Raw genomic sequence first — 26,580 nt, forward strand, 5'->3', positions numbered from 1 at the left:
TTCAGACTCAAGTACTTTGTTGTTCTTTAATGATGAAGTGCAGGTCACAGCATTTCTGAAGCAACGATTTGTCTTTTGGTCGCAGATTACAATGTATGTATGTATGTATGTATGTATGTATGTATGTATGTATGCATGTGTGTATGTGTGTATGTGTGTATGTGTGTATGTGTGTATGTGTGTGTGTGTGTGTGTGTGTGTATGTATGTATGTATGTATGTATGTATGGATGTATGGATGGATGGATGGATGTATGCATGCATGCATGTATGTATGTATGTATGTATGTATGTATGTATGTATGTGTGTTTGTGTGTGTGTGCGTGCGTGTGTGTGTGTGTGTGTGTGTGTGTGTGTGTGTGTGTGTATGTATGTATGTATGTATGTGTGTGTGTGTGTGTGTGTGTGTGTGTGTGTGTGTGTGTGTGTATATGTATGTATGTATGTATGTATGTATGGATGTATGTATGGATGGATGGATGGATGTATGTATGTATGTATGTATGTATGTATGTATGTATGTATGTATGTATGTATGTATGTATGTATGTATGTATCACAGGCCATACAAACCCGACAGACTTATTTCCGGAATTCGTCTATTCACAAAATGCACACCGGACAGGGCCGGACAACCGGAGCTCATGAGCTGAGAAGAGACCCAACAGTTACTAGTCAGTCTCATTATTTTGCCTCACTGTTTTAAAGGTCCTTGTCTACATTTTTATACATAAATAGACATTTGACCATTACAATGCTGAGTCTATTCCCTACAAATATCAAAAATACACCCCCCTTCAATCAAGAAGGACGAAGCAAGGGTATCCGTTTGAAAATTCATTGTAGTATTCCAGCATGGTAGGATATCCTTATTTGGGAAATGCCGAGGGCAAAACTCCTCTCAAATACCGTGCATTTCGTTCGTTTAAAAAAAATCGTGGACAGCGCTCCAATATCCAGTGTCAAACTGTTGCTGTGACTGTGTGGGCGTGACTGTCAGCATAGTGAAATGAATTTGATTGGTCGATATTTTTAGGCAAGGCACATATTCTCATCAGACAGAAAACAAAATATTGGAAGTGTCAGGGACACTACCCAAAAATAAAAACTTTTTTTACATATATGTTTTTTTCTATAACTTTTTTTCCCCATGGTTCTTTCATCATCTGACATAACTTTTTATCGAAATCTAACCATAAGATTATTGAAAAAAAGCAAAAATGTAGACGACCACCTTTAAAGGGCGAAACCTTTTCGCGTCGTCACTCTTTCGAAAACGTCTTATATGCTGGGGCAGGCCTAATTTGTTAGCACTTATTGGCTCAACTAGTCAGACACATTCTTTTACATCCGTGTTTTAAAGGGCGCAACTCCGGGCTTCCGTGTCACTCTTCCGAAAACGTCTTAGCATGCTCAGGCCTATAGTTTGTTTGTACTTATTGGCTAAAATAGTCAGTCACATTATTTTGCCTCAGTGTCAAGACGCAACTCTCTTTCGAAAATGTATTAAATGCTTTTTAAGTACTTATTAACCCAAACTGCATCTTGCAGAATGGGCAAGACGGGTTACTACCTGAAGTCGACGAGCAGCGGGAAATGTCTGTGTTCGCCGTTCTGCACCTTAGAATACACACCTGTGTGTGGTTCTGACGGCGTTACCTATAGCAACGAGTGTAACCTGGACGGAAGTATTTGCGAGTGAGTTTTTTTTTTTTTTACACACAAAACGATTTTTATTTTATTTTTTTTGTTTGTTTTGTTTCCGTTTTAATCAAATAAACACAGTCAATGTCCTGAGGAGTAAATACGAGACGCGTATTCATGTGTTTACTTGTTTGTTTATTAGAGAAAGGGGGAATGTACGTTCTGGCTCACCGATTCCGACAGACCCTAAATATTAACGCAAAATAGGCTTCTAGACTAAACTTTTACTAAAATGAAACATGCGACAAAATCAGAAAAATACTGCATAAATCCATACCAAAAAAAATATAGTAAAGTAAGGTTGTTTTGAACCAATGCCGGGTCTGTCGGAATCAGTAACCCAGAACGTACATTCTCCCTTTCTCTTATACAACATTCTTAAGCTCAATACGCTCTCTCATTTACAAACTTTACTTCATATGTTCTTTCACTGTTAGAATTATATCTGATACATGCAATGTGACTGTCTAAACGAATAGTTAACTCTTTACAAGTGATTCTATTTTTACTTTTTCTTCCCGTCCTATTTGAATCCCCTTTTTTAAAAACTGCTTTTTCAGATCTTCTATATCGAGTGGCTTGTTATATTCAGCTCGTGTTTTTGTTTGAATACTTGCTTTCTTACTTTTGTAGTCATCAAAGTCTGTTTGTATCTGTTTGAATTCTTCGTCAGAAACTTTTGAATCTTCAAGTGCTTTACTGATAGACAGTTTTAGGCTAGACAATTTTGATGATGCAAGAGTGGAAATGGATTCGTGTTTTTCAAGCTTTTTCACAATTTTTTTCATTATAGCTGATGCTATAAATGATAAACCACCAACTGCTGCTGCAACACCACCTAGGATTAGAGAAACTGGAGTCCCTACTCCGGTAGCTAACAGAATTGTTCCCGTTACACCTGCAGCTGATGCAAGGATAGTAGAACCAGTGCTGGCATTAGAAAGGCTGTTGTAAGTTGTTGAGTACTTACGTCTAGCGCGAGAATATTTTTCTAATTCATCTTCTAGTTGTTTTTGTATATTACTAATGTGTGCCAGTCTGAATTGTTGACTTTCTGCTGCACTTTCATCAATATTAGGATAAAGCTTCACACTGCTAGTCATCTTTTTAATGCAAAATATAAAATATTTATCTTAATTCTCACTGGCCAGTGTTTCTGCTAAGCTTTGAAGCTGTTCATTGCTTAACACCTTATCTGTATAGTAGAAAGCAATCAAATCAAGATAAGTAAGATTAATACTTCTTATTTCTGTTAAATTATTTATATCTGCGTTAACAACAACATTTTGGTTTGACGTCTGTTTTTTTATTGTGTTAGAATCCTTTTGAACAGCAATAAATACTCTGACTTCTTCAACATTTAATGGTCTCCAGTTGAGATTTATTCCTCTCATTAGAACAGTGTTTGTGGTTTCTTCCCTTTTCCTGACAACTATATCAAATATCATAGTTGCATTCTGCCCTATTGGAAGCTTGGGTATAAAATCGACAATGGTGTCAGCGTCCTTTTCAACACTTTGTTTTCTGTGAATGAGATAGTTGTTCTTATGGAAAGGTTTAACTGCAACTTCTCCCCTGCTGTTAAACGCAGGAACAAGGCTAACAATTAGTGGTTTAGCATTGATTGACTTACGGAATGTGTCGTCTTTTCCAACAAGAGTGTATGGACTCACAAATTCAAACTTCATTTCCCAGTCAATCTTTTTTATAACAGGACTAAGTACCCATTTTTTATTCTGATGTTTCCACATGTAGAATGTGTCATCGACAATTGGATCAGGTACATTAACATCACGGATTTGACCTAGTTTGAGGAATCTTGGTTTCTTTTCATCGTCGATTTCCTTTCTCTTGTAATAACCGGTGTCTGTAAACTCGAATGCATACACTGCACCAACTTCAGCATTGCTCTCAAAGTCGATAGCGTCTGCTAAATCTTTCAACTCTATAGTTGAACATGCAACAGGATAAGCTATTGTAGGTCCACTCGACATTTTAATACTCAATATTTTATGGAACTATTTCCAATGTAATGTTAAACAAACAATCAACTGGTTGTCCACTTTGATTTTTCAGATCAATGTGTAGGAATTCATGACACCCTTCCTCCAAGTCCTTGAACTGAAGTGTCTTAAATGTTGGCACGTGCATTTTACAAAAAGAGGCATCACTCGGTGGAAGAATTCTAAGCAGATCAGAACGCTGATCATTAAACAGATTATAGGATGTGTTAAGCTCTCTCATGTGAACAAACAGTACACTGTTAACATCCATGTCAATGGGACGTGTTCCCTTGTATATATTTGTAATTCCAAGCATATCAAGGAGTTTGGTTGGAAACTCAAATGATCTGTTTACTTCTCTAGTTTTGGGCATAGTAAGAGTAGCAATGAGACTTGCATGATTTAAACTCGCTGTAATACCTACTGGAGCAAACAATTCTTTCTCTAAAGTGCAGAAGTCATAGTAACCATCTTCTACAGAATGTGTTTTACCATTAATTCTAACCCAGTTGTTATTCTTTTTTTTACTGATATTATACCAAGTAACTTTGTACATAATTTCATGCAGTGCAACTTTCATTCCTCCATTTTGATTGTTGATAGGGTTTGCAAGTTTAACTGGCACACCAGTCTTCACATTTGTTAGTGTGATAAACATTTTTTATTCAACAACAAAAATGATTCAGTATAAATTCAACAAAGACGTTAAATACAAAACTGGACCATATTACAATCCAAAGACTATTTCTTTCCATGAGTTGGACTTTGCTGTAACAGAAACAGAATCCATTCGCGTTAAAGTGCCTGACCCATTCCATTCTTACCTAAATCCCCCAATCAAAAATGATAGTGTTCCAAAGATGTGGAACTCTCACCCAATTCAGTTCTATCAGAATCAGTTAAACTTTGCAATATTCTGTGCAACCACAGGATGTGGAGTGTCCTATGCAGACCACATGAATAATTCAAACTTACTGACAAAGTGTGTGTACACATTTCACGTTTACTATCAGTGCAGGAGAATCTTGTCTGAACTTCAGGCACCAATGCCGCATGAAAAGAGCTGGAACCCATTCAACAATAGGATAAACATGAAAGTGTATGAGCGTCTCTGCAATGAATTCAATATAGATTTTAAGACCGACTTTAGGCAAAAGCAAGACAAAAACCATGGCATGGGAACACTATATTTATGGGGTGTCCACAGGAGGTATAATTTTGATTACTGGCCAGGTCATACATCTTTTTCTTCAAATGTGCAGGTACAGTTAGGATCAATAGAACAAGAGCACCACAATGCATGGACTACTTTTATATTAGACACCGGCAAAGGTTTCACTGGATCAGGTGTTGAAAGGATCAATGAATCTATCCGAACATATGCGTGGTGCTTGCTAGGCTCGCAGGCACAGACACGATCAAACATAATGAGAACAAGCACAGGGTTTGGTGCACAGAAACAGTTGTTATCAAATTTAGAAGATGTCATAAACTCTGCAGTTGATCTGCCTTCCAGCATCAAAAGGTATCAAGACTCTCTCCGTTATGCAAGATCAAAAGTTGACTTTGCTGTTGGTAACGGCCTTTACATGTTACCTTCTGATCTCCAGCTGCAGATTGGAACAATAACAAATTATAACAATGAAATCATTATTGCTAGTGACACCCAGCCGCTTGGAAAGGGTGAAGAACTGAATTCAGAAATCAGAACGATGTTACAGCCATATCACAATGAACAGAAACAAAGCGTGACAAGTGAAGATCACGCTGCAGGTGAAGATCATTCTGTCACTAGTGATGATCAAGCTGTTAGTATTAGTGATGATCATGAATCGCAGAAGACTGCTCTAGTAATTGGTGGAGTGGGTGTAGGCTTACTTTTGCTTTATTCTCGTTAGCAGAACACCTGCAATTAAAACTATTAGAGTCCAGAGATGTTCAGCCATGAAACCAACAACTTTACCTGCAAAAGATAACAGCCAGCTAACAATTGAACCAATGATTCCTGGAAGTGCATCCAAAGCTTTTGCTGCTAGTTTCTTTAATAGTTCTGCAATGTGTTTGAGTTGTTTCTTTACCCATCCCGGATCAGATGGAGATGAAGGTGAAGGTGGAGGTGGAGGTGTGACAGTGCCACCTGTGAGTGTTAACACTAATGTGCTTATTGCAAATCCTAACGCAGTTAGTATACTAGCTATTGTGATTCCCTGCTCTCTGAAAAGCGTTCTAATTCTTTCAGCAAGAGTTGTGTCTTCGTAAAGGATTCTTTGAATTGTATTTTTTATTCTGCTGACCTGTGTTCTCAGTTGTTCTCTATTGTTACTTAGAACTTCTAACCTTATGGCTTTCTCCTCCTGCAAATCTTTTAAACGCTTAGAAATTCTGTTTTTTACTTCTTGTTCTAGGTTCAAATCATCAGCATCAGCAAGTTTTTGTTTCTCTTTGTTTATATCTTCATCCAGCTGACCTAGTTTTGACAGATTATTTGCTATTTCACCTCTGATGGTTTGTAGTGATTGATTAAGGGCTTCTATTTCTCTCATAGGTAATAGTTCATGTGGAGTCTTCAGTGAAGTTTCCTCAGAAAAAGAAGTCTCTATCTCTTGTATAAGTTGATCAGCCTCATCTGCAAGTTTATTAAGATCTTGCAATGGAACAGATTCTATTTGAGTAGCAGTTGGTAGTCCTAGTTCTGCTTGTTGAAGTAAGGAAACAACATGGGAAGATGATGACCGTGTGCTAGGCACAATATCTAATTGCCTAAGTCGATTAGCAGTAAGTTTTTGTTTTAGTGAAACTTTTGATAGAAACTTAGCAGGATTAGATTTATATGTAAGTTGGACTTTTTCTCCTTTATCGCTAGTTGTATATAAATGATTTGCTTCCATTTTGAACTGGTTTGGATCTAAAACATCAGGTTCTTCTCCTAAACTTTTGTAGAAATCTCTAACTTTACCTTCCAGAAGTTCATGTCGTGCCACCTCATAATGCAGTGAATGATGGTAGGGAACCAAAGGGATTGCTTCGCTCATGTCGTCCGCTGGCTCAAATAAATCTTCAAATCCACCTTCTGCCATTTGTAACTTATTTTTTATTTTGAAAATAAAAAAAGATGGCACAATCGTTCGGTTCTGTTCTTGATCCTTACAGAAGGCTGAAAGAACCTCTCGGGGTAAAAGGAATAAGGCAAACAGTTATAGTTACAAATAATCCTTCTACTATTGATCAGAATGAAATACTTACTGTTAGGTTTCCTAATCTAGGTAAGAACGATGTTATTGTACCAGGCACTGTAAGACTATCATTCAAATTAGAATTAGAATCTGGCTCAGATGAAAATAGGACTTTGGCTTATAATGTAGGAAGAGCAATTGTGAGGAAGATTACTGTCAAACTGGAAGGGCGGGAAGTGATGTCATTGAATAATGCAGATGTTTTTTTAGTTTATGCAGATAATTGGTTAACTGACAATGAAAAGAAAAACAGAGTGTTTCAAGGGATTCAGTCAGACAATGGGATAAAAGTTAGAATAGGAGCCGGAGATAAAGCTGACAACAAAAAAGATAACGCTGTCAATGTTGCTTTTGGAAACAAATTTTGTATTCCACTTGACTTTGAACTCATAAATTCACATCCTCCCTTCTATCAAGGAGCATTGCGTGACAGGCTGTCATACGACCTGACTTTCAATAGTTATGATCGTGTTATGCTTTCACAAGACCCGGAAGCAAAGTATAAGGTGTCTGGAATTTCTTTAGAGTTTGATGTTGTAAACCATCCTGAACTGGCTAGACTTATAGAAAATCAGTACAGTTCTAAGCTGCCTATCTATTATGAAAGAGTGTTGAATCACAGTACACTTTCAAAAAGCCAGGCTGATCCAATCTGGAACATTAACTTGAATACACCAGCTAGGTCAATGAAGGGAATACTTATGTTGTTTGAGGAACCAAAAGATTCATATGAAAGGCAAATAGAAAAGTTTTACAATCCACTAATCAATAGAGTATATTGCACAATTGAAGGGCAGCCAAACCAAATATTTGCATCTGGCATGCTGCCATACCAACACTATGATGAAGCAAGAAAGTACTTTACTGGAGGAAGATTGAAAGACCCAACATCTGATCTTGTGGCTAAAGATCTACATTTACACGGTGTTGGCGTAGAAGATTTCTTGACAAATAAATATGCGTTATGGCTGGATCTCAGAACAACTGACGACAACAAACTGCATGGAAGTGGAAGGCGAATTGAAAACGGATCAGAAGGAATCACAATACAAATTGAAAAGGAAGTAGGGAGTAGTAGTAAATCAGTTAAGATCTACGTGTTTGTTGTGTCAGATGCGCAGTTAAACATCTCTGAAAGCAGATTACAGGATATTGTTTATTGAACGTGTTAAAATGAAGTATCTAGATTTTCTTCCAAAAGATCCACACTGTTCTTTGATTTGTGGGGCAACAGGTTGCGGCAAAACAAGATATGTTTTGGATTTATTACAGACCGTTTACATAAATCACTTTGAACACATAGTCATATTCTGTCCAACCATAAAGCATAACAGAACATACAAGGAGAGAAAATTCATATGGTCTGATCAAAATATATTTATTGTAAATCCTTCTGATCGTCTAAATGTTTGCTTGGAGCATTATTTCGATCTTTTTCAGAACACACCAACACTGTTTATTATTGATGACTGTGCAGCAGAACGTGACATTGTTAGAAAGAAAAGTGCACTAGCAAAGCTTGCATTCAGTGGACGACATGCATTAATATCAGTTTGGATATTAACACAAAAATACAATGCAGTTCTGAAAGACTTTAGAGAGCAACTCAAAACAATAACATTGTTCTATTCAAAGGACCGTGACAGTTTTGAAGAGTGCCTTCGAGAAAATGATGTCATTGAAAACAAACAGGAGAGAGAAAGAATAAAGAATAATCTGAAATCTTCTAAGCACTCGAAACTGGTTTTAAAAACTGATCAACCAGTTCAGTATGTATGTTTGTAGAAATCCTTGCTAAGTTCTTGTCAAGTTCTTACTCAAGTTCTTGTCAAGTTCTTACTCAAGTTCTTGTCAAGTTCTTACTCAAGTTCTTGTCAAGTTTTTGTCAAGTTCTTACTCAAGTTCTTGTTAAGTTCCTACCTAAGTTCTTACTCAAGTTCTTGTTAAGTTCCTACCTAAGTTCTTACTCAAGTTCCTACCTAAGTTCTTGTTAAGTTCCTACCTAAGTTCTTACTCAAGTTTAATTACTAGATTTTAATTTTATTCTGCATCAAAATAAAATGAACTGTGATGAATTGCTGATGCAGACTGCTACAGATATTGAAATCTGTGACAGTAGGACTATACCTGATAAAAAAGAAAGATTGTATTCACTTGCTGTTTGTGGAAAAACAAAACACTACCTTGGGCAGCAGTTAACTGTGGAAGAAGTACAACATCTTTCCTCAGAAGATATAGAAAAGTATCATGGACGGTATGAATCAGTGCTTGGTTCTAAGATGGTTAGAAGTATTGGACAGACTGTTATAGGTTTGTACACAAAGATTTTTGGACATTTTACACCTCTCGACTCGGAGGAAGACTTAACACATGATCTAACTCATGACCCTGTTGTTTCCAAGTCCCTCGAATCTCTTGCCTGTGGCCTGTATTATCGATTTGGTGCTTTATTAGTACCATTTGTTGCTGGATTAATTACTTTCAAACACATTAATTTTCAGAATAAAAAAGATGACAGATCAGTTGAAGCAGACAGTGGAGCAGACGAAAATACCAGAAGTGAACACAGTGACAAAGAAACCTGGTAGAGTAGAAGCAGGAAAAAAACTAGCCGAATGGAACAGACAAAAAAAGTTAAATCAAAAGGCAAAGCAGAACATTATGTCTGAAGTTGAGCAGACACCAAACATTCCTGAAGTGACTAAGGTCACACAAACTGATCAAGAATTAAAATCTTCATTTCTATCATACAGAAAAGTAGCTGTAGCAGCTGTTGTTGGAGGAGGTGGATACTTGCTTTACAAACTTTGGCAAGGCAAATATAAAGTGTCAGAAAGACCAAAATCAGAAAGACCAAAATCAGAAACACCAAAACCAACAAACAAAGCAGTACAAACAATAAAAAAGCCCACAGTAGTACCTGCAGTGGATTCATTTCATATGGAATAATTTTAATATTTTAATTTTGATAACATAAAAATGAGTTCTGAAAAGACAATAGTTAATCTAGTTTATCACGCTGCAGTGATTGGAGGCTTGAGTGTAGGTTACACAATGCTGGGTAAAAGTCTCCTCAGAATGAAACCAGCCGACTTGGGAAAGTTAGACTTCGAAGACGGTGCTAAACTAATTGGTGTTGTGACAGCTTCCTTTGCAACAAAAGACTTTTTGGTGAAGCAAGGAATTATTCCAGAAAATATAAACATGTAAGACAATAAAATGGCTAGCTTGGTTATGATGGTGGGAGGTGCGATTGTAAATGCGCTTGCATTTTCTGGCAGCAACTATTTGTTTTCTAAACTGCAAAATGGTGAAGAGAGGGAAAGGCACAACAAAGCCATGGAACAACTGGCGAAAGCACAGGATGAATACGAGAAGAAACGAATTGCGCAGTTAGACTTTATGAATGATAAACTCAGGCAGCAAGGACATGCAAACAAAACCTTTGCCAATGTTGATGCAGCCATTCAAGAATACTATCTTGTAACTGGAAAGAAAATGAAGACAAGTGCTCCTCCAAAACTGGGTGACTTTTATCAGCCTTCAGAAGAGCAGAAGGTGGGAGAGATTGTTTTCATTGTTATTGGTATGGCTGTTGTTTACTTTATTTCGCGTGCTGTCAAATCTTAATATTCTGTCATTTAAAAAACCATGAGTGATGCTTTGTTATCTAAAATATATTATTCCCCAAAAGGATACTGGAAAGGAAGAACTGCTATTGACAAGCTCAGTGACGCAGCAGGTGTTTCTCAAGATATAGCAAAGAAATGGTTGTCAAAGCAGGCAGTTTGGCAGATCTATTTACCTGCACCAAGAAAAATTACACGACCACACTTTGTTAACATTAAACCGAATGACACTCATCAAATAGACCTGCTGTATTTACCGCATGACACAGTCAGAAGGAAGAAATATAAGTATGCACTGACTGTAGTTGATGTTGCAACAAGATACAAAGATGCTGAACCGTTGACAGAGAAAAGTGCTATAGCTACAGCTGTTGCCCTGCAAGAAATTTACAGACGTGGACCACTAAAGTATCCCAGAATGATTCAGTGCGATGATGGTAAGGAGTTTAAAGGAGCTGTCAACCAGCTTCTGTTAAAACATCATGTTACAGTGAAGAGAGGTATTCCAGGAAACCACAGGTCACAGGCTATTGTTGAGAGCTTTAACAAACAGTTGGCAGAAAAACTGTTTTCATATCAGTACCATCAGGAATTTTTGGACACAGAAAGTAAATTGCGTAACACTGAATGGGTCAAAAGATTACCATCAGTACTTAGAGCAATGAATCTGGAGGTATTTAAAGCTACAGGGTTAAGACCAGTTGATGCAATCAAACAGAAAACAATACCTGTTGCTCCAAAGTCAACAACACCAGTGGCATTACTACCTTTCAATCAGAAAGTCAGATATTTATATGCACCCGGTGAAGCTGAGGGTGACAGCAGGAAGCGTGCAACGGATCCAATCTGGAGTATTGACATTCATGAAATCAAGAGAGTAGTAGAGACAAATCCACCTATATATTACTTGAGAGAACCAGCACCGCAAAGAGCCTTTGTAAAAGAGGAATTACAATTAGTTCCACGTGGTACAAATGTTAAATGATTTTTTATTTCAGATTTTATAGTGTTAACAAAAATGGAAGCTCTGAGAAAGAATTGCAACTTCATTTTTTTAATTTATATTTTTATTTTGAGTTATAAAATCAAACTCACAGCGATGGAAGACTCTGTATTAGAATCTTTATCGACAGTATTTGACACCGTTGAATTACAAGTAACGGATCCTCAAAATGTGCAGTCCAGTGTGCAAGACGCCATTGAACAAATTCCAAACAATTTGTTGATTGAACCTCCAGTAAAAGTGCAGATAGTCAGTTTAATAAAATACAAAACAGTCAGTGATGAGGTGCTAGAAGTTCATGTTTCAACCAGACAACTAGCACTTAATTCTATGGCAGAATTGAATGGAAACTGGGCAGATGAAATGATGAAACGGTTTGAGCAAGCTGCAGAGGATGCAAAGATGAAAGGATCCGGATGGTCAGAAGGTGAAATTCTAAAAATAGAATTGAAGCTAAGTAAATTTGCCCCCATCAGAGGTAGAAGTTACATACCTTTACCTCCTGCTCTTGTCAAAAAACGTGCTGTGCTGAACATAAAGAATGATGATGACAAATGTTTTATGTGGTGTGTTCTGGCAAGACTGTACAGTGTAAAGAAAAATGCAGAAAGAGTGTCTAACTATCATGCATACAGAAATAAACTAAACTTTACTGGTATTGAATTTCCTGTCAGCATTACAAGCATTGACAAATTTGAACAGCAAAACAAACCCATCACCGTAAATGTTTACACGTGGGATGAGGAAGATGAACTGAAACCAGTCAGAATATCAAAGAACTCACCAACGATTGGTGATTGTGATACTAACCATGTTGACATGTTACTAATGACTGATGGTGTAAAATATCATTACACTTTGATTCGTACAATGAGTAGACTGATGGCGAGCACAAGCAATCACAATAGTAAACAAGACTTTTGTAGGCGATGTCTCTTGCGTATTCCATCAATTCATGCAGCACTTATACACAAGCAACATTGTAAGAGCGTTGATGATGCGGTTGTGAAGTTAACAACACCACCGCCAGACAGCAAAGTGTATTTTAAGAATGTATGCAAACTACAGAAAAGTCCTTATGTTGTTTATGCTGACTTTGAATCTATCATTGTGCCATATGAAGGACCTTTACCAAAAGACCTACCTAAAACAGTAACTCTAAGTAATCATCAAGTCTGTTCATATGCATTTATTGTTGTTAGTTCAGATGGTAAACATTCTAAACCGCAATTGTACAGAGGACCTAATGCAGCAAAGAACTTCTTACAGCAAATGAACCAAGTGCGAAATGACTGCTCCAAACAACTGAATCTTTCAGACATTGTTATGAAACCTGAAGACCAAGAACAGTTTAACTCTACCACACAGTGTTGGATATGCGAACAAAGTCTAACACCAAACACAGACAATCCAATAGTAAGAGATCATGATCATGTAAGTGGGCAGTTCCGAGGAGCAGCACACAGCAAATGTAATCTACAATTAAAGTTTGATCCTAAGACTTGGAAGCTTCCAATCTTCTTCCATAACTTGCGCGGTTATGATTCACATCTGATCATGCAGGCAGTAACTGATGAATACAAAGCAAGATGCATTGCGCAGTCTTCAGAAAAGTACATGGCCTTTACTCTGAATAGTTTACACTTCTACGATTCTGCTCAACATCTGATGGGAACACTTGAGTCTTTATCTTCATCACTAACTGCTTTCCCAATCACATGTAAGTACTTTGACAGTGACTTAGTTAGAAAGGGAGTCTATCCATATGAATACATGGATTCGTGGGAGAGGTTTGATGAAGATGAGTTACCACCAAAGGATGCTTACTTCTCACGGCTGAAGGGTAAAGGTATAAGTGACGAAGACTATGAACACGCTAAGACTGCATGGAATAAATTAGGATGTAATACAATGGGTGATTATCATGATCAATATTTGTTGGCTGATGTTTGTTTACTTGCAGATATATTTGAGAATTACAGAAGAACATGTATGAAGCACTACAATCTAGATCCTTCACATTACATATCTGCACCAGGCATGAGCTGGGATGCATTTCTTAGATTTACAGGAGTAAAGATTGACTTGCTATCAGATCTTCCTACACTTCAGATGATTGAAAATGGACTACGTGGAGGAATCAGTATGGCTTCACACAATTACTGCAAAGCCAACAACAAATACTTGGACGACTTTGATCCTATGAAACCTTCTAATTACATCATGTATCTAGATGCAAACAATTTGTATGGTTGGGCAATGTGTCAGACGCTTCCACTTCGGAACTTTAAGATCTATTCAGGACCATTTTCACAATGTGTTGTGATGACAATATTAAAAGCAGGCCCAGACAGTCGAAAGGGATGGATACTGGAAGTTGACTTAGACTATCCACTATCACTTCATGATCTACATAATGATTATCCTTTAGCGGCTGAGAGGTTAAAAGTAAACCCAAGAGAACCTCCAAAGCTGGTGCCCAATCTGTTTCACAAAAAGAAGTATGTGTGTCACTACAGACTGTTACAGTTTTACATTAGACATGGATTAATTTTGAAGGCTGTTCATCGTATAATTTTATTTGATCAAGAACAGTTTATGAAACCTTACATCATGAAAAACACAGAACTGAGAACCAAAGCCGCTGATGCATCAGAGAAAGACTTTTTTAAACTGATGAACAACAGTTGCTTTGGTAAGACAATGGAAAACCCACACAAGAGAAAGGATGTTAGACTTGTTACAAGAGAAAATGAGGCCATCAAGCTGACATCCAAACCACAGTATCAAGACTTTAAATACTTTCATGAACAGCTGTATGGTATCTTAATGAAAAAACTTGTAGTCAAGCTTGACAAACCAGTATTCATAGGCTTTACTGTGCTAGAGTTGTCAAAACTGTTGATGCTTGAGTTTTTGTATGATTATTTGAAACCAAGATATCCCAAATCGAGAGTACTTTACACAGACACAGATTCATTCTTACTTGACATTCCAGCGGATGACATTTACAAAGATCTAGAAGCTGAAAGTCCTGCAGTAAAAGGAAAAGATTCTTTTTATGACACTTGCGACTACCCTAAAGAATCACCATTGCACTCAAATGTTAACAAGAAGGTTATTGGAAAGATGAAAGATGAAATGAATGGGAAGATAATTAAGGAGTATGTTGGATTGCGTGCAAAGATGTACAGTGTTGCAAGTGAGAAAGGGGTGGTTAAAAAAGCAAAGGGTGTAAGCAAACAGGTTGTAAAGTCGAGCATATCGCATGATAACTACAAGGAAGCACTGTTTCAGAAGCGAGTGTTTCACCATGACAACCCTAAGATCAGTTCCGCGCTTCATCAGATCAACACAACTATTGTAAACAAGAAATCTTTAGATGCTAATGACACAAAGCGCGTTTATTCATCACCAGAATATTCTTATGCAATTGGCCACTGGAGAACAAACGCGGCTTCAAATAGTCTGAGTGTGTAATAAGAATTTTTGTCAATCGGGAAAACCCGCTATGACAGCTTTGTTTTGACTGCAGCGGGGGAGAGGACGTTGCTTGCGTTTGGGAAGTGTTTGTGAAAGGGGAGTTAGTAGGCTTTGTTGAGTTTCAAAGCAGCCACCAAGTACACTTATCAAAAGCTTGAATAAAATAAACAAGTCAATTGAATAAGTTAACACTCGGCGGCCGCCCGAAGGCAGCCTAAATATTGAAGCGTAGTGAAGCGTAGTGAAGCGTAGTGAAGCGAAGCGTTGAAACAGAGTGAAGCAAAACCAATAACACAGCTGAAGCAGGGTGTTGAAGCAGGATGATTAAGAAGACAGCCAAAGCAGGGCAGGCGCAGCAAACCGTACATGCATGATCGTTACTATATTTAGAATCACGTCATTACTATTTTTGAAACCGTACATGCATGATCGTTACTATATTTAGAATCACGTCATTACTATTTTTGAAACCGTACATGCATGATCGTTACTATATTTAAACACTTGTCTAACAGTGCAGGCGCAGTGTGATACTTCTGTTGTTGCGCACAAACAAGCACTGTAAGTCTAAGACTGGGACTGTTGGAGCTCTGATGTGACAGGAATATGCGGCGTTTCTGACCAGTACTCTCTGTACTCTTCGATCTGGAGCATCTCTTCGATTTGTTTAAGTTTGCCCATGATAAAACTGATTGGCAAACCAACAGTGGTAAATCGCGGAAATGCATAAAGCGATCTAGCAACGGCGCGTAGTCTACGCGCATGAACATCGGAATAGCCAGTTTTTGCTTTCAACCAGTCAGCCCACGTTTCTTTCATTCTCCCTTCTTTTCTTTGCTTCTCCTGCCATTGTTTGCACATAATCAAAAACTGTCCAAACTGAATGTAAATTAAGATTTGTTGTGCGTCCTGTCTTTTGAGATTTCTCATCCCTTTTTGCAGTCTTTCCACAATATCTTTTTCATTTTCTGCTTGAGCAAAATAAGCATTTGTGAAAGCTTCTGTGGATATAGCATGGCTAACATCTGCTTGGTTTGAAACGAGATAGTGATGTAAATCATTTGGCGTTGTTGGTTCTACTCTCTTTTTCTTTCCGTCTTTTTCTTTGAACAAATCTTCTATCTTCCTTTTTGGTTTTTTGGGCAGTCTCATTAATCCTTCTGTTTTAGCCTTAACTGCTATTAAGGCCATCTGCTCAAAATATTTTCTATTCTCTTCTAGTACATGCTGTTCTTCTTCTGTCCAAAATTCTGATGGTGTTGGCGCTGGTAGTGGGACATTACAAGCTTGTTCCATGTCAGGTAGAATTAAAGTTGTTGACCGCCTAGAATAATCTAACAATTCTTGATGAACATTTTGCGATTCAAGAAGCTCTTTCTCTAATTCTGCGACATTCACCTTGTTAAATTAAGCACTTTTTTCACTGAAACACATACACGTCCTCACAGAACAGCACCGCAATACGAAATGGCGAGACAGGTCTGCCTGGTTGCTAACAACACAAACTAGATCGGGTTGTTATCAACAGACAGTGGTGGGCGGAAGTGACGTAACTGTTGCCAACACATGATTTAATCTTGTCTTGCCATTGGAGGAATATAGAAGACAGGCTTGCTGTTTGTTTTTACCAGATCAATACGGTAGTTATGGCTTACCGACGAACGGGCAGATTGGATCAATACGCACGCTGGCTGCAACTAGTTAATATTTCAATGGAAACTAAATTTAGCGTTGCACAGAGAGAAAGGGAGAATGTACGTTCTGGGTTACTGATTCCGACAGACCCGGCATTGGTTCAAAACAACCTTACTTTACTGTATTTTTTTTGTATGGATTTATGCAGTATTTTTCTGATTTTGTCGCATGTTTCATTTTAGTAAAAGTTTAGTCCAGAAGCCTATTTTGCGTTAATATTTAGGGTCTGTCGGAATCGGTGAGCCAGAACGTACATTCTCCCTTTCTCTTTATTTTTGTATTTATTCTGGTACATAGTTATCTAATAATCTCATTTATCTATTTATTTATGTCACAAGCCTATAAGTTTAATAATGAACTTCTGTTTCTGTATACATGCGTGTGTGTGTTCATGCGTGTGTGTATTTATGTGTGCGTGTGTGTGTGTACGTGTGTGTGTGTGTGTTTGTTTGTGTGTACGTGTGTGTTTGTGTGTCTGTGGGGGGGTGCGTGTGTTTGTGTGTGTTTGTGTGTACGTGTGTGTGTGTGTGTGTGTTTGTGTGTGTGTGGGTGTGTGTGTGGGGGGGGTGCGTGTGTGCATGAGCGTGTGTTCATTACAAATAAGCTGCTACGTTTATCAACTTGACGATACAAGAAGAAGGCAAAATACTGCTATATCTAAACAGTGATTCTTGAGAATTCAAGGCTCTGAAACCATAGCGGGTCCAAATCAACTCCTGTTGAACAATAGAAAAATGTGTTAACATGGAAGGGTCTCCGTAGCATACTGCAGATTGATATTTTTTCTACTTTTTTGTTTCAGTGGAAAACGTGTCGGTAAAGTCGCAGACGGGGAATGTGCGCTGGATGACTGAGCGTCAGATCTCCAGAGAAATGACAAAATGACACCATGGTATATGACAGGGATATTCTAATTAATTTCCGCTTCATTTTTGTCTGCTCCTCTGACGGCTGTTGACAGTGAAAACGAGGCGTAGTTAACAAAAATAAATTCAACTACTGTGCGTGCATGCTTTCCATGGGTGTTGTTGTTTATCCGTTGCGTTCGTTCGTTCGTTCTCTCTCTCTCTCTCTCTCTCTCTCTCTCTCTCTCTCTCTCTCTCTCTCTCTCTCTCTCTCTCTCTCTCTCTCTCTCTCTCTCTCTCTCTCTCTCTCTAACAATATCGGGAGAGATTTGAGTTACAAAAAGAAAACCTCCTCAACAGAAAGCACACCTGGTGCCCAACAAAGCAGCTTTTATCTGAAATACTTACCCGAACAAAGTTGTATTTACGTAAATATTGGAAGATGTTGGATTATTCTTGCTCGGATACATCGAAGTCGATCACTGGTCGACCATAAGAGATTCAGGTTTTTGTTCTATAACAAAGACTACGAGATCAGAACCGAAAACAAGGAGCGTAAAGCGATACCAACACATCAAGTCAACCTGTCGGCCTAAACATCAAAACTGAACTTTAAAAAAGTGTTCATTGAGACTGAGTATTCCTGATTGAAACCCGTCGACCGAGACTGCGTTGCCTCGGTAACATGCACACAGGGGATCTAATTTGTATAAAACTGATTTTCGGTTTTTTTTTTAATCTTATTATCAGTTCAAACACAACGTTAGAATATAATGGGACCATTCTTGTGACTGTTATTGCAATTTCGATTTTTAGCAAACTTTTGATCAACAAATCAACTAAACAATTTCTAAGCTTTCAGTGCAATCCAAAAGTCCGGGCCAACAATTTTCATTAATCGGATGGGACAGTGAGGTCCCCACAGTGCCGCCTTTTTACTTTTTTTAAAGCCGGATATAACGTTATCAAAGGAATTTATCGGAGAGAAAAACACTGAATAGAAACTGTCTGTGGATACTATCTGAAAGAATGCAAAGTTTCATGAAATTATGTCCAGTAGCTTTTTTGGAATCGCTCCACACACACACACACACACAAACCTAGAGCTCCCTCTCGATTCCCAGTCTACTGAAATACATTTTGTCGAAATTTGTAAAATTAGTAAAGCATGTAACAATCTATTCAACTGATAAAGAAACTGCACACACATACACAAAAACTTTGAGGAAAACACATTCAAACAAACAATAATGACAACACCACCATGTACAACGTGTGCCTTGTGTAGCCACACATTTTTAGATGCTCATCTTCGTTATTTTTGTCTGTTGCGGATCCGTATTTCATAAGTTTGGATTTGTTAGAACTGATATAAAGGCACACCCCTTCTTGTCTAAACTTCTCAGACGTTGCCAAACGTTTTAGATAGGAACTACATCCCTTTACCTCGTCTTATACTAAACATGTACAGCCTGCATGGGTGCTCTCTTTTATATGAGCACAGTGGAATTTTCTGATCAAGTCATTCCGTAAATGTAAGCCACACGTGGCTAATTAAAAAATTCATTCATAAAAAATACAACCCATCACAGTAAGGGGCTCCGCTCACCTATGTAACTTCAGCAGGACCGACGACGCACTGCAGATTATATCAGCCCGCTACACGTTGCGCGAAAGGAAAACAGGCCAAGTTCTCGTCATAATCCCCAACGCAGCATAAATAATATGCAGTGCGTCGTCTGTGCCGCTGACTCTGCGCAGGTATATTCTGCCCGTAAGCAGTCAGGGTGTTCATTTTTCGAATGTGTCCAAGTGGAACGAGGTTGTTATCCCGTGTTAAAGCTTGGCCACATCTCTGATAGTACGCCAAGTTACCGTCTTCACAAGAACTGAGAAGAAAGGACAGGAGGTTGTTATCCCGTGTTAAAGCCTCGCCACATCTCAGATAGTACGCCAAGTTACCGTCTTCACGAGAAGGAGAAAGGACAGGAGGTTGTTATCCCGTGTTAAAGCTTTGCCAGAACTCAGATAGTACGCCAAGTTACCGTCTTCACAAGAAGGAGAAAGGACAGGAGGTTGTTATACCGTGTTAAAGCTTGGCCACATCTCAGATAGTACCCCAAGTTACCGTCTTCAAGAGAAGAAGAAAGGACAGGAGGTTGTTATCCCGTGTTAAAGCTTGGCCACATCTCAGATAGTACGCCATGTTACCGTCTTCACGAGAAGGAGAAAGGACAGGAGGTTGTTATCCCGTGTTAAAGCTTGGCCACACCTCAGATAGTACGCCATGTTACCGTCTTCACGAGAAGGAGAAAGGACAGGAGGTTGTTATCCCGTGTTAAAGCTTGGCCACATCTCAGATAGTACGCCAAGTTACCGTCTTCACGAGAAGGAGAAAGGACAGGAGGTTGTTATCCCGTGTTAAAGCTTTGCCAGAACTCAGATAGTACGCCAAGTTACCGTCTTCACAAGAAGGAGAAAGGACAGTAGGTTGTTATCCCGTGTTAAAGCTTGGCCACACCTCAGATAGTACGCCAAGTTACCGTCTTCACGAGAAGGAGAAAGGACAGTAGGTTGTTATCCCGTGTTAAAGCTTGGCCACACCTCAGATAGTACGCCAAGTTACCGTCTTCATGAGAAGGAGAAAGGACAGGAGGTTGTTATCCCGTGTTAAAGCTTGGCCACATCTCAGATAGTACGCCAAGTTACCGTCTTCACGAGAAGGAGAAAGGACAGGAGGTTGTTATCCCGTGTTAAAGCTTGACTACACCTCAGATAGTACGCCAAGTTACCGTCTTCATGAGAAGGAGAAAGGACAGGAGGTTGTTATCCCGTGTTAAAGCTTGGTCACATCTCAGATAGTACGTTAAGTTACCGTCTTCACGAGAAGGAGAAAGGACAGTAGGTTGTTATCCCGTGTTAAAGCTTGGCCACATCTCAGATAGTACGCCAAGTTACCGTCTTCACGAGAAGGAGAAAGGACAGGAGGTTGTTATCCCGTGTTAAAGCTTGGCCACATCTCAGATAGTACGCCAAGTTACCGTCTTCACGAGAAGGAGAAAGGACAGGAGGTTGTTATCCCGTGTTAAAGCCTGGCCACATCTCAGATAGTACGCCAAGTTACCGTCTTCACGAGAAGGAGAAAGGACAGGAGGTTTGAAGTTAATTTTAGAAGAAAAAAACATGGACTGAAACTCCCTGGTAAAGTCGTGTTTTTGCACGAATGAGGTCTTAATACGTGTATAACCGCTTTTTTCCTCCGGGTTCCAATCCAATTAAAGGGTAGAGATTTTTCCGATTTCCCAGGTCAAATAGTATACAGATCTGCTAGTGCCTGATATCCCTTCGTATGCACACACAAGCGCAAGACCAAATACGCGTGAACTAGATCCTGTGAGTTTGGTACATTAGAGAAACACGGACATTACAAGCATGCATCCCCAGATGGAGTATGGCTGCCTAAACGGTGAGGGGGAAGCCGGCATTACTGCCATTCAATCAAAAAAGAGTGTACTTGGAAGTTGCAGCTCACGAACCCAGAAGAAGAATGCGAATAATTTTGCAGATTGACAAAATTGTGAGTTACAAAATACATTTAGCCAAACATTCAAGTAGATGGAAAGCAGCCACATGTCAAGAACTGATAGTGTCTGGCAAAGTAAAGGAATGTTCCCATTTCTGTTAAAAAAACCACCACAAAAACAACTGGATAGATACTGATAATTTACCAGATGATTCTTGCAGAAAGAAAGGTATCTTTAACATTAAAAGAAGGATAAAAAACCCAACAACAACATTTTCCATTCTTATGAAATCTTCATAGCTGACTTTTTGCCATCAAGATCTTGAGCATTCGCTCTTCCCTGTCTGTGCGGCGTCGTTCGAGCAACGTCCCAAGGACGTGAAGCAGCGGTTTCAATGTCCAGTTGAGCGGCATCACCATAACCTGCGCTGCAGCCACAACATCGTCCGACATATACATCCCAGAGGCAGCGAGATGGCTCCCGTGGCCAATGACCAGCCACAGAATGACGTCACACACCACTAACATCATCACACGACGGGAGGTGCTGAGCTCCTTGGTTTTGCCGGGAGCGTGGACAAACGCAAGAGCGTGTCTGCGAAGATGGACATAAATCAACATCTGCCCGAGCACAACCACCCAGGAGAGAGCAACGTTGAACACGCTGAACATCCCGAAGACGAAAGCTTCGCCACGGCTTTCTTCAACGCTGAGCAGTAAGGGTGAGCACAGAGGCGTTTGCTGAAACCATTTCAAGTCAGACGACAAGGGCAGCAGGGCGGCCGCAGTACTTCCAACCCATGTTATGACGACTGCTACCTTGGCCGACTTGGCTGAGAAATGCCAAGATGTATATGGACACCAGAGAACAAGGACGCGATCTATGGTGATGAGACACACCAGCAACAGGGATAATTCTGAAGACAGAAGCCACAGCAAGCCGGCAGATGTACACAGGGCACTGCCTCTCCACGTTGTGTCTTTCAGCACGTAACTCCCTTGAAACACTGCATCTGCTATGCTGATGACCGCCATGTATACACCGTGGACACAGCCACACACAAACAGGCTGCTGACAAACAAGTTCACTGACTGCTGTCCTGAACCACCCTCTCTTGATTGCCTAGAAGTCCTGTTCAATATTATACGTGTTGCTAGCGCTGCAATATTGCCTACCAAAGACATCGAAGTTGATGTGTACCACGACAAGCGATGCACGTTTGACTTGAAGAGGTCTTCACACGACGCGATCTTGTCCTGAGGAGCCTCACACTCTCTGTTCGACAGGAACCTGTCAGGAAGATTCGCTCGACAGCACAGCTTGTAATTGTCTGAACGTACTGTGCGCAGTCTGTTCAGAGGTTTCAGCATTCCAGCCGGGAAGAGGTAAAGGGGGCATCCACGAACATCCAACACACGCAGTTTTGATACGAGGTTAAAACGAGCGGGGTTAGTCACGCTGTTAATGCCACAGCCTGACAAGTTCAGTGTCTGAAGGTTTGGAAATTGAGAGAGTACACGAGGATCAAAGCTGTGAATGTCTACATTTGAAAAGTCCAGCCTAGTTAGCTTGGAAGCAGACAGACCGTGTTTAGACTGAGAAGCAAACAAAGAGGTCAAAGGATTTGCAGACAGAAACAAAGTCTCAAGTTTGGACAGGCCTACCAAGTGAACATCTGAGACGGCTCTAATCCTGTTGCCGTTGAGATCCAGACTGTGAAGGTTTTGAAGGGTAACATTTCCAAAGTCAGTCAGATCACAGTTTGCCAGGCTGAGATGGATCAAAAGAACATTCGCTGTCAGGGCAGCAGGCTTCATCCCGCTTGCTTCTGCATCCAGAAAGCGTACCTCGGGATAGCTGTGAGCCTCAAAACTTTGCCGACAAACGAAAGAACGACCGAGGCAGACACACTCCGCAGGACACGTAGAGTTACAGAACATTTCGTCGTCCAGCTGCGGACATTGGGGCGAGCCGTCACACACGTCGTCAGGGTGGAGACAGGTGTCCAGAACGCCACGACAGCGGTAGTACCCTGGACATTCACTGCTCTTCGCGCCGCAGTCTTCTTCGTCTTCTTTCTCTGGACAATCGTTGACTCCGTTGCAGCGCAGAAACACAGGGACGCAGTACCCGATGCTCGGACACTTGAAGTATGTTTCTGGACAGCTGGTTACCGTGCTGGATAGCATCCTCACCATGTAGGAGCCACTGCCATCGATGGTAACGAGGGCTGGAGGTCTCGTGGCACTTATGGGCCTGATCACCATGCCCCCTGTCCCGCAACGGTCTTCGTCCGTCTTGTCGTGGCAGTCCGCATTGCCGTCACACTTCCCCGTCACCGGAACGCACTGTTAGACACAGAACATAATGAACTCGTTTGATGTCAGCATCGGACGCAATGCAACCAAGAGGTGGCTTGTTCTCTCCCTCTGTGTCTATCTCTCCCTCACTCTCTCTCTCTCTCTCTCTCTCTCTCTCTCTCTCTCTCTCTCTCTCTCTCTCTGTCATTGTCTCTGTCTCTTTCTCTCTGTTGCTCTCTCTCTCTCCCTCTGTTACTGCCTTAAAACAGCTGTCGGATGGTAAAGCTGAAACAAGTCAAATCTCTGTCTCTTTCTCTCTGTTGTTCTCTCTCTCTCCCTCTGTAACTGCCTCAAAACAGCTGTCGGATGGTAAAGCTGAAACAAGTCAAATCTAAGACGCTTAGATGCAAGTAAAAAACCCTCTGGTGAGAATCTTTTCAGAGAAATTCGAGAAACAGGCAGAAGAACTGTCAGTCCTAAGAAACAAAGTGACCTGTCTCGAAAAAGAAAATGTTATCATAAAATGCCAGTTGCAGGAAGCGCGCCGTGAGGTTGAATCAAAGAAGAGCTTCTCTCAAGCAGTACAAACTGTAAGTGCTGCCAATGGCAATGCCACCCGGGCCACCCGGACCACACTTCCCCCTTGCCAACTCTCTGCAACAGAGAACTGTGTGCAACAAAGCCCTCTCCCTCCTCGCTATGTTGCGAGCGCTATTCCTCCCCCCCCTCCTCTCATGTATGCTGTCCCCACCACTAACTCCTTTACCGCCCTATCCGATGACAACTCTACAACATTACAATATGTCACACGCTTTCCTTCTTTGCCACTACTAAAGCAAACGTGTGCAAGATGTAGAGGTTACATGCCGAGTCTCAGTGATTATTAAAAATAATGGTCGAAGTTAGCGGATCATGAAAAATGCGAGCTTCAGCGAGCTTTTTCATGACCGCGAACTGAGACCATTATTTTTAATAATCACTGAGACGAGGTGTGTAACCTCTTTATTCCTCCTTTCTTCAGTTATTCAAAGAAAACAGGAGTTTTTGTGCAAAGGTTTCATCGAATCCGACTCACTCAACCAGTCAACCTGCGCAGGCGATCGATTGATGCGCGGTTGTATAGTTCCGTGCAAATCATTCCATTCTGTGAACACTTCTTGTCAGTTTCCTTGTTTTGGACTAAAATCAAGTACACAGATATGCTGTTATTCTGCTGTGGCGGTAAAGGCAGGTATCGTGTGTTCTGTTTATGTTTTAGTATCGCTTAAGATAATGTTCTTTCGTCAAATGGGACCAGAAGACGAACTTTTGCACCCGTGTTCCAACGTTAATTACCGAATGAAGTTCAGTTTTCTGGGGAAAATAGTGTATGAAACCGCTTTATGTTGTTTAAATTGATGAGATGTGTGCATTTGGTTGCGTGTGATCTGTTTATAAAATGAAATATTGTTGAAAACTGACCGTCGGATTGCAGTCAGTGTTGTCGAAGAAACTGAGTTAAAAGAATGGGAACTACTCTTGTCGCTAGAGTATGAGTTACTTGCCTTGGGAATTTGCTTGTGATGAACGGTTTGTGCACAGCAGATCTAGATTCAGAAAACAACCGAACTCATGGATTTTATATGGATATTCATGTGTTCAGGCCTGTAGTTGTTAATTTAAATGCGGTATGTTTGTATTGTTTGCTCCAGAGATGTATACTTCGTACGTATAGAGCGTTCGGAACTTTTCAGTCGCAAAAGTAGTACCGAAACAGAACAGCTTCTCAACACATTGCACTATCGAGGATTCAGGCTGTTGCTGGCTCGTTATTTGTTTGGTTGCTGGGTCATTATCGAAAAATAACTAGCTCTACAAGTTTACAGAGGTAAAGAAGCAGAGGGGGGAATAAGTAGAGGTTACATGCCGAGTCTCAGTGATTATTAAAAATAATGGTCGAAGTTAGCGGATCATGAAAAATGCGAGCTTCAGCGAGCTTTTTCATGACCGCGAACTGAGACCATTATTTTTAATAATCACTGAGACGAGGTGTGTAACCTCTTTATTCCTCCTTTCTTCAGTTATTCAAAGAAAACAGGAGTTTTTGTGCAAAGGTTTCATCGAATCCGACTCACTCAACCAGTCAACCTGCGCAGGCGATCGATTGATGCGCGGTTGTATAGTTCCGTGCAAGTCATTCCATTCTGTGAACACTTCTTGTCAGTTTCCTTGTTTTGGACTAAAATCAAGTACACAGATATGCTGTTATTCTGCTGTGGCGGTAAAGGCAGGTATCGTGTGTTCTGTTTATGTTTTAGTATCGCTTAAGATAATGTTCTTTCGTCAAATGGGACCAGAAGACGAACTTTTGCACCCGTGTTCCAACGTTAATTACCGAATGAAGTTCAGTTTTCTGGGGAAAATAGTGTATGAAACCGCTTTATGTTGTTTAAATTGATGAGATGTGTGCATTTGGTTGCGTGTGATCTGTTTATAAAATGAAATATTGTTGAAAACTGACCGTCGGATTGCAGTCAGTGTTGTCGAAGAAACTGAGTTAAAAGAAGGGGAACTACTCTTGTCGCTAGAGTATGAGTTACTTGCCTTGGGAATTTGCTTGTGATGAACGGTTTGTGCACAGCAGATCTAGATTCAGAAAACAACCGAACTCATGGATTTTATATGGATATTCATGTGTTCAGGCCTGTAGTTGTTAATTTAAATGCGGTATGTTTGTATTGTTTGCTCCAGAGATGTATACTTCGTACGTATAGAGCGTTCGGAACTTTTCAGTCGCAAAAGTAGTACCGAAACAGAACAGCTTCTCAACACATTGCACTATCGAGGATTCAGGCTGTTGCTGGCTCGTTATTTGTTTGGTTGCTGGGTCATTATCGAAAAATAACTAGCTCTACAAGTTTACAGAGGTAAAGAAGCAGAGGGGGGAATAATGTATGTTACACGCTTTGGAGCATGTGCAAGAACGGATTCAAACTCGAAATCGTCCCTCCAAAAGCCCCAAAATGCACACACGACTTTTATTTCTCCTGCTGTTGTCGTGTCTTCTCTTTACAAATTCTTCAACGCTGAGAATACTGAAAACGGCATCCCAGACGACAGTACTGTTTCCATACGCGAGTTTAGCTTCCCTTAGAAAGTGGCTCGCTCAGGAGGCCTGTTAG

At 40.1% G+C, this 26,580-nt stretch overlaps 1 protein-coding gene and 1 long non-coding RNA gene across 2 annotated transcripts in view; one reads left to right on the forward strand and one right to left on the reverse strand.

The window, feature by feature from the left end:
- The window catches only part of LOC138961055 (uncharacterized), an 18,914-nt gene extending 1,156 nt beyond the window's left edge, over positions 1-17,758 (forward strand). The window contains exons 3-4 of the long non-coding RNA XR_011454142.1: positions 1,552-1,698; positions 17,553-17,758. This is a non-coding gene — a long non-coding RNA (uncharacterized lncRNA). The remainder of the gene's footprint in view (positions 1-1,551; positions 1,699-17,552) is intronic.
- A 3,654-nt stretch (positions 17,759-21,412) lies between these two features.
- LOC138961321 (G-protein coupled receptor GRL101-like) lies at positions 21,413-22,153 on the reverse strand. The gene has a single exon (XM_070332921.1). The coding sequence runs from the start codon at positions 22,151-22,153 to the stop codon at positions 21,413-21,415; it is 741 nt and encodes a 246-aa protein (XP_070189022.1).
- Between the last annotated feature and the right edge of the window lie 4,427 nt (positions 22,154-26,580).

Source organism: Littorina saxatilis, linkage group LG3, assembly GCF_037325665.1.
Source record: "Littorina saxatilis isolate snail1 linkage group LG3, US_GU_Lsax_2.0, whole genome shotgun sequence".
Classification (NCBI taxonomy): Eukaryota; Metazoa; Mollusca; class Gastropoda; order Littorinimorpha; family Littorinidae; genus Littorina; species Littorina saxatilis.

Bases quoted from the DNA above. Each gene is read 5' to 3' on its own strand.
- LOC138961321 (XM_070332921.1), bottom strand. From the start codon at position 22,153: ATGGCGGTCATCAGCATAGCAGATGCAGTGTTTCAAGGGAGTTACGTG.